Genomic DNA, 11,064 nt, shown 5'->3' on the forward strand with positions numbered 1-11,064 from the left:
TAAATCTGTGTGTATACACATTTGCACATTTTGGTTTGTTTGTCACTGAGATGTGATAATAAAGATTTACAGAGCAGCTTCTACAAAGAACTGTGAATGAGGTAAGTCTAAATATTTGGAAAATATAACAGTATCTGATTTTCAGTTATTACTTCACAAATAAAGCTGAGAGGGGAAAAATGTACTTCCAAAAGAGTCAAATAGAAGAGGACAGTTTTGAAAGGGAATCAACGTTGGAAGAGAACAAGCGAGTGACAGTCCACTTGCAAAAAGATGGAAGCATCTGAAGCAAAGACCCTGGGGGGGAGGGATTTAGAAGAGGAACTTCATAATCCCTTTGCATTTCCAACTGCTAGGGCAGGACTGTGCCTGTCAAATGTGCTTGTTCTTTGTCTGATCTAGCTTTAAAAGAGATTGTTTTGCAGCCTAATATATCTCAGTCAGAAGCTAATTTCGCACACACTCATCAGTGAAATTAGTTCTTCAAAAACACATTTAGAGAAGTAAATGTCATCACTTTTTCCCCATGCCAAGTGCAGGGTTCATAGCCAGATTGCTCTATCTTAGGCACTGTTACAGCACCAAGCACAGGTAGCTTGGTGTGGAATACAGATTTAAGGCAGGCATATAAATGCAAAACATCTGCTTTTCCAACTCCAGGATTCATCTGCTTTAGACTTTTTTTATATTAGTTCTTTGGTCTAGTGAGATGAATGCAGAGCTAAGAGTTAGGAGATGTCAGTTGTATTCCCGAGTCTGCTGATGACAATCACTGGGTCTCATTCACCTGGTCTGACACATGAGAAAGACTGAAATAAAAAATCTTGGTTTATATCTTTGAGATCTTTATATCTTTTAGAAGAAAAGTAGAAAACTCCAGTCTATTTGTACCCATGGAGCTACTATAATTACAATCATTGATAAAGAAAAATGGAACTAGATCAAGATTTTCCTACACAGCACATTTACCAGCAAAAAAATATTATTTCATTGAAATAAAAATGATGCTATAGTTATTAAAACATTTAGCAAAAAAGAGGACAAGATGAGAGAAAATCCTTTTTATACTAGAATGGCATGATTGAGGATTTTTGATTTTTAAACTTCTTTGTCATGACTAAGTGTAGGAAAAAAATCAAAAAACCAAACACACCACCTAAAATTAGACAGCATAAGGCCATGTTAAAACGGATGGGAAAAGATTATTTTTGTTGTGACTAAAAATAAACCACATTTAGAAAAAGCACAACTCCCCACAAATCTGAAATTCTATTTCCTGCACAGCTAGTAATAAACATATAACATATTTCTAATACTTATAACTCCACATACATATTACTGCACTTACACACCGAGTATTAGCACATGTATACCCTTTCTACTCCATAAAGTTGCTATGCAACACTGCAACAGACTCCTTCAGTTCCATACAGTGTGGTCAGCTGAAATAATCTGCTTCCAAATGATGAATCAGTTACTAAATTATAAGTGGAAACTGGAAGACATCAAACATAATACAAGGCCTTTTCTTTGCATAAGGCCAATGCAACAAGAAAGAATAAACTGAAGAAACATTTTCTGCTCCAGTGTCAAAAAACTTAATAACAGAAGTGCAAGAAATTCAAATTATCAAAAATGACTCAAAAGCAGGCAGAAATAAAACCAAACCAGCCTCCCCCTCCAGATCTTGTGCCTTGCCATGAGAAGAAGCAATGAAAGAGCTGCAAACAGCAATGTTTCACCTAGCAACCTGACACACAATCACAAAATGATAATAACAACAAATGGATGTGGAATTTCACCCCAAGACTAGGACACAGACATGCCTGGAGCAGAAAGCAACTACCCCTGACAAGATCTGGAGGGTATTTTTTTTTCCTTTTTACACTTCTTCAGTGACTTGCAGGGCTTGTCACACCAACTCACTGCCATGGAATCAAATCTCGTGCTAATAGGTCCAGAACTATCTCTAATTTTTTCCCTCACATTTTCAAAAAAAGCCCCAAAAGGCTGAGTTCCTGGGGTTGTAATCAAGAATGCAAGAGATAAGAAGGAATGTTGAAGAAGGCGTGATACATATTACAAAACTAGGGCTCCTCATGTTTTCTCCAGTACACTTCAAAGATGACATGAGAATGGAAATGACATGATCAAGTGTGGCAGAACCCCAGGCTTCTTCATTCAGAAGGGAAATCTGTCAACGGTCAGTAGCACATCCTGCTGAGAACTGCAAAAAATGCAATCAGTTGCTTATAACCAGTAGCTAAAGATCAGCTCTAACCCTGACATAAGAAAGTTGCAAATCTAGAAGTGTCTCCGTGTGAGCTCTCACAGAATCATAGAATGGTTTGGGTTGGAAGTGACCTTAAAGATCATCTAGTTCCAGCTCCTCTGCCATGGACAAGAACCACTAGTTCCTCAAAGCCCCCATCCAACCTGGCCTTGAACACTTCCAGGGATGGGGCTTCCCCTGGAAAATCCCATTTTGCTTCCTTTACTTACACAGTGCATCTTAGTTGATTTGAGACTGGAAGGACTCCCAAAGGCAGAGAGTTTTACAGCCTAATTATGAACTGGGTGGAGAATGTCATTCTTAATGGACATTTACCACCTTTTGATTACATTGGATGTCCTTTTCTTCTACTGTCATGATTCAGAGAGTCTATGCATCCTTTACACCATAGATAATGAGCATGGCACACACAAATAGCATTTGTCAGCTCCTTGTGTGATATTGTTTCAAAGCCTCAGAAGTCCCACTGTAAGGAAGGGTTTTCAGTAACATGTTAAGAAATGAGCACGGGTAAGCAGTATTTAGACATACCCAATTGGGCATTTAAACTTCAGCCTTGCCCACCTGCCAAGAGTATAAAATAAGTTTACTTAACTTATTTAATAGGTGACACTTTTTCCTCTACCATGTTTGCTACTGTTTCCTTAGAAATTCCTTGTGAATTTCCTCTCTTCTAATTTTCTGACATCGTTATATTTTTTCTGTCATGTAGTATGAAATTTCTCTCAAAATTCTCCAGAAATTTTTCACTTCAGTATGTGGACTTTTCAAACACTAGCTAATTGGTAGAGTGTTACTGTTCTTTGGGTGCTAAATAATCTACCCCGACAGACACTTGAGCATTCTTCCACTCATACCGTAACCAGTCAGGTTTCTAATCACTTTGTCCATTCTCCTAATAATAATCTGCCTTTATTCAGTCCACACAGCCAGACTTCTCTGTGAAAATCTGTCCCTACCCAGGTGTCCACGTGGAAGCCTTTAAAATGGCCACTGGTGAACACTGGGCCACAATGTCCCGTCACAGCCTTTTGGACATGGCTGAATATCTGCCTTTGGGATTAACCCTACCACCTCTCTCCAGATATCTCACACTCACAACCATGACCTCAATCTCCCTCTACCTCCTTTTGTCTGATTTCCCACTTTCTTTGTTAGCACCTGCAACACCTCCAGCTTGGTATCATCAGCACATCTCACTAATAGACTTTCCTCTTACTTCAGATCTGTAATGAAGAACTTTAAAAAGGCATTAAAAAAAGATTTGTGGCCAAAGGTCCCATTAATTATGTTTGCTGTAGCCCACTAGGCATCTTCTTCTAACGCAGCTCCATTTATCACCAGCCTTTGTTTACAGCCTCTTCGCCAGTTTTCAGCCCTCAAGTCAATGCTTCCTCTCCCAGGGAATCCAGTTTGGGTTTGTTTTTTTGTTTTGTTTTGTTTTGTTTTTTTGTTTTTTAATTAATGACATGATGTCTTTCTTCCAAAACATTCTCTGCATATAACCACAGATTTACATAGCAAGAAAAATACATAAATATTTAACCACAGAGTGGAAATTAAAACAGCATCAATTTCATACAGGTAAAGTTTCATACTGATAAAAGGAGCAGACAGGTAGTGCCATGGCAGGGACAGCCAGAGGAAATTCAATGGCCTGTGCTCTGCAAAGGTCAGGAGAGATGATGAAAAGCATCTCTGGTGCCTCTGCATGCATGGAGCAGGTCCCTGATGGGTCAGTTCTGACGTGGCTCACACTACTCTTCCCTGGGGCATATCTGGCTGTTCCAGAAGATAAACAGAAATAGAAGAAGGCCTTGATTTTCTGTCAGTCTTTGCTCCTGACCACCGGTGTCCATCAATTAAAATGGCAGACACCTGTAGGAGGTAATTGGATGTCACTCAGGATGTTTCTGCTCTCCATCAGGGTTAAGTCCACCCTGTAACTGGGATCAGTCTCAAAGTAGTCTGAGCACAAACTCATGGGACTCCTGATGAAGCAGGGAGGAAAGGAGGCTGCATAACATGAGGATGGTGTTGCTCTCACATAGCTAGCAGTACGCTTTCTGCAAGGGGCTAGCTTGCCATGCACAACCTCCAGCCTACCCCTCACAGAAAGGGTGCCTCCTGACACTACAGTGCATACCCACTGCCAGGACCAGGACTGGTTCCCAGTCCTCTCCCCCCTCTGAAGAAGGGCCAGAGAGATGGAGACAGGCTGGGAGAATTGTTCTGCTGACAGTCAATAGCCAAAAGCTTGTGTTGACTCCCATCCTTATCACCCCATGATGGACTTGTTACGTTCCTGGGTGTAGTTCTCAGTGCCCCAACCAGCTGCTCTTCTGCCTGGCATCCTCTTGCCATGCTGGGCACAGAGGACTGTGCCTCAGTTTCTCCATCACACCTTTCAGCACTCTCTGCTCATGGCTGTTGCTCAAAGTCAAAAGTGTATCAAGGAAGAGGGACAAGACTGTTCTAGAAGGGCTTTGCATGGAACTAGAGACCCTCAAATCCACCTCCACAACATGTTCAGGAAAAAGGCGTCATCATGGAAGTGACTTTAGCACAAGGAAAAGCATATGATGCAGACTGGGTCAACTGTGCAAACTCCCTCAGAACTGGAAAAGAAAAAGGAGCATCTGAGCTTGAGAGAAGGATTAGGAGAGCTCTGGTGAGGTCTTAGCCACTGCATACAACCTGATTAGGAAGATTATGGGGAAGAGCAAAGAGACTTCCTGCTGTTCTGTAAGACTGAAAAACTTGCAGAAGAAATACCTGAAGTCTCATGGGGCTGCATGTGGGAGCTGCTGCCTTTGCACAGGGAACAGCCAGAAACATCAGAGTGACACGGCAGGCTGAGTGCAGTGCTCTCACAATCCCCTGATCTCAATGGCATGCATCCTGTCTGCCAGTTCACTTCCATACACCTGGATACAACCACTGAAAAACCTGAGCCACCTGCATGTTTCCTGCAGTTCAATAACAATAGCAATGCTTGCTTACTTGCTTCAGGATTGCAAGGAGAGCACCACTGATGAGAAAAAGAAAAACAAGAGAGACAAAGGAAGGGAAGGTGAAGGAAGAAGTTCAGCACCACCAAAAACTTCAAAGCATGGTGAAGAGGGTGATCTCGTCCCCATCCTCTGGGAAGGGAAGATGCAAGGGTTATGAAGGGACCACCTCCACTGTGGGTGCAGTGCACGTACACGGATATGCCCCAGGGCTACAACATGTCTCTGGTTTAGATGCAAACCTGAGCTGAGGGCTGTATGTCAGACTAGAATGGTGCTGGTGAGCAGCAATTTGGCTACTGACACATCCAGGCTCAGGCACAGCCCTGGCATCCCCATTCCCAGTAGTGCTCAGCCTGGCTCATACACACGCCAGCTCACAGCAGGGATAGTTGGCACAAAAGAGGGAGTGCAAAGCACAAGGCAAGGAGGAAAGAAAAAACAGTCAGTATTACACGACCCTAAGCTGTAACGGCATGAAAATTTTTCAGAGGAGAGGATCTGGAAAACCATGTGAAAGCCTGAGCAAACCAATTCTTCCTGCTTCCCCAAGCTCATCCCTCTTTAGACCTTTCACACAGCCCTTTTGGAGGCTGAAGACATTGTCAAACCTGCAACACTCTTCAGTAAAGGGAAGAAAAAACCACTTTCCTTTACTGCACATTGTTCAACTTCAGTTCCTGTGCCATCAAAATGGCTGTGCACAGAATGCCCATGACCAGATATGCTGGGAAACTCTTGTTTTCCTGCCCATCCTATGACACCTCATGGCCCTTTGATGGGTAAAAACCTGCACATACCCTGCAGAAGCCTCCACTCAGTTTGTACCCGAACCCTGCCTGGAGAACATCGCCACATGCAGCCTTATTGGTCATGTACTCCCCAAAAACTGAGCTGAGCAGGTGTGACAGGGAAACATGACTTACTAGGCACACGGTTGATAGCTTTCAGGGGTCTCAGGACACGGACAGTACGGATTGCAGACAAATTAATGTTTTGGAGATCCAGGGAGTACTCCACCATCCTGCAGAAGGGGAGAGAGAGAGAAAGAGAGAGAGAGAAAGAGAGAAAAAGAAAGTTTAAAAGAATCCAGAATTTTGGCTTGAGCCACAGATTTATCATTTCTTCATTGAAGAGTTTCTGGAAGCCATGGGGATGAAGTCTGAGTTTTTGGAAGCAAAATTGGAGTCTCCATTAGCTCTCCGGGAACAAGACCAGAGCCCACAGCTCCTCTGGCAGAAAACACAGTGAGCAGTGAGAGCACACATGATGCAGGCTGGGAGATGTGATAACACGTACCTGCTGTGACCATCAGGAGGGGAAGGAGCTGCATGAAGATGCACTGACAAGAAGCATGTGCTGCTGGTGAGGGCACACACATGGAGTGGCCATTTCACACAAGGCCAGGAAAAGAGGGCTGTGTAGCCAGTTTTGTTGAGTGTTACCTGCAGCACAGTGCGGTGCTCCCTGTGTTCTCCTCATCTCACACTGCAGGATACAGTCCCTGGAGGCAGCTTCAGCTAACCTGTTTTATCTGGCCTAGAAAATAACTCTCTTACTTAAAATGGTAACTGCTTTGAATAGGTGGAGAGGCTTCCCCCATACCTGTGAATCACTCCTTTCTGACACCAAAAGAGGAAAAGCCTAATTTTAGGGCATATGATAGACTTTAGCTTCCCTAACACAACAACCTGCTATCTAAATAACCTCAAAGTGCAAATAGGTGTGACTAATGCATTGGCTTTGCTGTGGAAGCTGCAGGTGCAGGTGACAAAAAGTGACCTGGCTCAGCATCCCTTAGCCCAGCGCTTCCCTCCTTGCCAGTATGGCAAATGTCCTGCCTCTTTGAAAGCATGGTGAGAAACCATTACACTAACCATTTACCCTGGCCAGCAGTTTCTACTTGAGGATCTCAAAACATTTTACATATTTTTGTGAACATAGGTGCATGAGGCCTCCAGGTGGACATGGGCTGTTGTCACCAGCTTCCCCTGATGTGCAGATGGGATCAAGGGGTTAACAGAGTTGGTGGGTGAAATAGCAGCAGAGTCAGGACAAGGACTGCTTCTACTGAATCTCTTCTCAGACATGAATAATGAAGCTACAAAACCTCCCATTTCCTTGGCCTTTTGATAAAACTCAAGAGATAGAGAGGGACTGGGGACAGAGCCTTTTGTTACTGCACCCCTTCTCAGAACAAATACATTATAATTTATACAGAAAGACCCACAAGTCAACCTAACATTGACTCAGATCCGTCTGCCGAGGAACCACTGAAAAGTGAATGAGAGAGCCAAAGTGAGACATCAAGAGGGAAATGGGGTACATCTAGTTTGTAAAAAATATCAGGGAGAGGCATTTAGTGAAATGGACCAGTGCACTGGTCATTCTATTGATTACCCTCCACTGAAGAGGACCTCAAAGAGCTAATGCCTGGTTATCTGTCTACACCTTTCACAAAGGGGACTTGTCAGAGTGAAAGATTTTCAAACATGATGGGGTAAACCTGTCGAAGTGTTGTGATTATTCTCTCTCATGCTCTCTCTCTTTCTCTCCCTCATTCCTTTCACTCTGTTCTCTCATGCACTTTTAGGGTAATTGCATGCAATAATTTTTCCTCTGAAACACAGTGGCATTCATTTACCTCCCTGGAGCTGTCAGTTCCACATATGCCAAATGCAGAAGGAGAGACAAGGGATTTCATGCAGATAATCAAAATATTCACACCCCAAAAAAATGTAACCCAAAAAAACCCCACCTCAAATCAAGCAGCAATATTCAACTAGCCTACAGAAAGCATTAGTGATAGACAGAGGCTTAGGATCTATCCAGTCAGATCAAAGTGGGAAGTGGGTATAAAGGAGGAATGCACACAAATATAAATGCATAGACATGACTACAGAACATCATACAAAGGACATACCTGTGTGGTTCAAAGAACCAAGGGCTTTTTGTAAGCACTGACCAACCTTGCTCCAAAAGCATAAAGCAAGATTGCCTCATCAGCATGTTGTTACTCCTTAATTAGACAGACCTGCTGAAACTTTAGAACTACAGTTATGGACAAAACACCCTATAGACATAGGTGTATTGCTCCTAGGACATGAGCTAACAGCTTTTCACAGCACAGACTTGATATGAAGAGGTAGCTTCATGGCTGAAGGAGTCCCTACACTGCAGTCTGTTACAGGGGGTAGGTATATGCACAGAAACATAAAGGTGTCCAAGCTTGGTGAAGTCCCACAGAACTTTCCTCTCCTAAAAAAATGCATCCACTAGAGCACTGGGTTGAGATCCAATCTCTGAAGGCAAAAAAAATTCTTTTGAGGCAACAGCAGAACAACCTGAAACAGAGTCAAATGCCAAGTAAGCAAATAGTTCAAAATACATTTAATTTCAAAAAGTGGTCTTTTCTGAACTGCAAGAAACCAAATGAGAAGTCCTGAAGAACATGGTGACCCTCACAGAAACTGAACGCAGGGGAAAAGCAACAGGCTGACAAGAAATCAGTGGACAGAGGTGACATCTCTTCTTAGCCTTAACCATGCAAAATTATTTTTAATATAGAACCGCTGTTTACAAACCATTTAAGTTTTGTCCTCTTGTGGCTACAGCATTACCATGGGAGTAACCTTAACCAGGTGCACATCATTGCCCTCTCCTAGCTGGAATGAGTTTGCCACCTATGTAGTACAGTCCATGTGTCACTAGAAAATTATTAATCATCAGAGTAGTGACTGTGGGTCCTTTCAGGGCAAGACAAATGCTGTCTTAGCTGCAACTGTGCGGTTCAGACAGCAGCAAGCCAACCTCCTGCAGCCCTCAGTGACTGCAGATTTGCTATGATTACATTCCAGTATAGCCAGACAAAAAAAGCCGAACAGACAATCACACTGCCAGTGAAAACACCAGGCTGTTCTCAAGGATGGGTTAGAAAAGGGCAACTGCTAAATTTTTCAGAGATCATCTACTAACAAAAATGAACTCAGCCCTAGGAGGCCCCAGGGCTTCAGCTCGATGAACAGACCCCTTCTGCCTACAGTTCTTCCTGAGACCTCCTGATCTTGGCTGTAATAACAGAGAACATCCAGGATGCTTGAATCCCCATGGATGAGTTATGTCTGTTGTAGTCACGCAAATTGTAACCAAAACAACTCCAATGCAATTCCAGTGTATTTTGTATTAGAGCCTCTTGTTCTTGCATTTTCATTCTTAGTGATGGCTTTAGTATCAGCTACCTTCACACTCCTCTTTGTGCAAGGCTGGCAGATGACCAAGGTGAAATGAAACTCCATTGATTAAGAAAAAAAACAAAACATCTTCTGTATTAGTAAAACTGATAAATTCAAATGTTGCCTCCTTCCTCTAATGAAATGGGATCTCTAAGTGACTCTGCTGGAGTCTACAGGCATCTGCAGCATTTCAGGGATTGTTAGCCCAGCTCTTTTTGTTACTATCGTTCTCCAGCCAGCCCTGCTCCCCACTGCCTGGACACCCTAGACACATAACCCCCTCTAGGTCTGGGCTGCACCCGATCTCCTACTGCCATATATGGAGGTGGCGTTGGGTTGACAGAGAGTCAAAAGGGATTATCACAAAAAGTGATCAGTCAGCAACTGGCAGCACATTTATGCCAGGAAGTTCACGTTTGGTGTGTCTGTGTCTAAAGATCTTGCAATGGTGAATCAGGTGTACTGTGCTTATTTGGACTCTCAGGCAGGCACTCAACCCTCAGTGCTTGGATCCTTATCACGCCAGCAATCTGCAGAACCCCATGTTTGCTCAGTGTTTGTAAACCAAGAGCAAGGAGCATTACAGCTAGTACAAAATGGTTGCCTCCTTATTGAACTCCAGGAGATTTCCAGGCTCCTTGTTCTTGCTTTGTAGCAGCTCAGTGCCACGGGCAAGGGTAATCCCCACGTCCTGACTACCCTTCATCTAGTTCTCCCACCTTTATTGGCTGCTTAAAGCACATCTTGTTTGTAAACACCTTAGCTTCTTTAACATCCAGGGGCAGTCAGGCAGTCAGGATGCAGGAGAAATTAAAAAAAAAAAAGCCCATGCTGGTTGTGAGTCCTTTCCCTTTATCATGAGGGGGCAGAGTGGAATGCATCTCTTCTGAGGGAAACAACACCTCATTTCTGGCACCACTTAAGTATTCTGTGGCCTCTGGTGTGGGTGGACGAGTGGAGGGACAGGTTCAGAAGCTTAAACTATACTAAATCAGAAGAAACTCCTGATCTGTGATGGAATTTGAGTGCTGAGCTGTCAAGATAATTGAATGTATACAATAATTTACTTCTTCCCTTTACTTCTTCTTTGAAACTTTCTATATGAAACTCTTCTACAAGGAGAGGGGATTGACACGTGCACTGTCCCGACATCACACAGCTCAAGACTGATGCACGTTGGGAATGCTGTCAGAATAGGAAATGGGATAGGGACACCAGCTGCATGTATGGGGTTCATCCTGCAGAAGCCAGGAGATGCCTGGCAGGGAACACCTTTCCACTCGAGCTCTGCCTCCCTCCCTACTCTCAAGGTATCCCACCTGTTTCCTATCCTCTCTCTCTCTCTCTCTCTACATCACTCTGATTCATGCCTGCCTGCGACATTTCCACTTCGCAATTTAATCTTTCATCTTAATTTACAGTTTTGCCACTTGTCCCTTGACTTTCCTTCAGATTTTTCCACTTTTCCTCATATCCTTCAATTCCCTTCCCAATCCATTATTTTCTTTTCCATCTTCATCTTTATTCT

The 11,064-nt window shown here is 43.3% G+C and overlaps 1 protein-coding gene across 2 annotated transcripts in view; it reads right to left on the reverse strand.

The window, feature by feature from the left end:
* The window catches only part of CACNA1I (calcium voltage-gated channel subunit alpha1 I), a 74,165-nt gene extending 67,838 nt beyond the window's left edge, over window positions 1–6,327 (reverse strand). For both annotated transcript variants that reach the window (XM_017827711.1, XM_017827710.1), the window contains exon 1: window positions 6,231–6,327. In XM_017827711.1, coding sequence (XP_017683200.1) covers window positions 6,231–6,327 — 97 coding nt within the window. The remainder of the gene's footprint in view (window positions 1–6,230) is intronic.
* Window positions 6,328–11,064: the final 4,737 nt, after the last annotated feature.

The sequence above is a fragment of the Lepidothrix coronata genome, unplaced genomic scaffold (assembly GCF_001604755.1).
Source record: "Lepidothrix coronata isolate B3197 unplaced genomic scaffold, Lepidothrix_coronata-1.0 Scaffold141, whole genome shotgun sequence".
Taxonomy (NCBI): domain Eukaryota; kingdom Metazoa; phylum Chordata; class Aves; order Passeriformes; family Pipridae; genus Lepidothrix; species Lepidothrix coronata.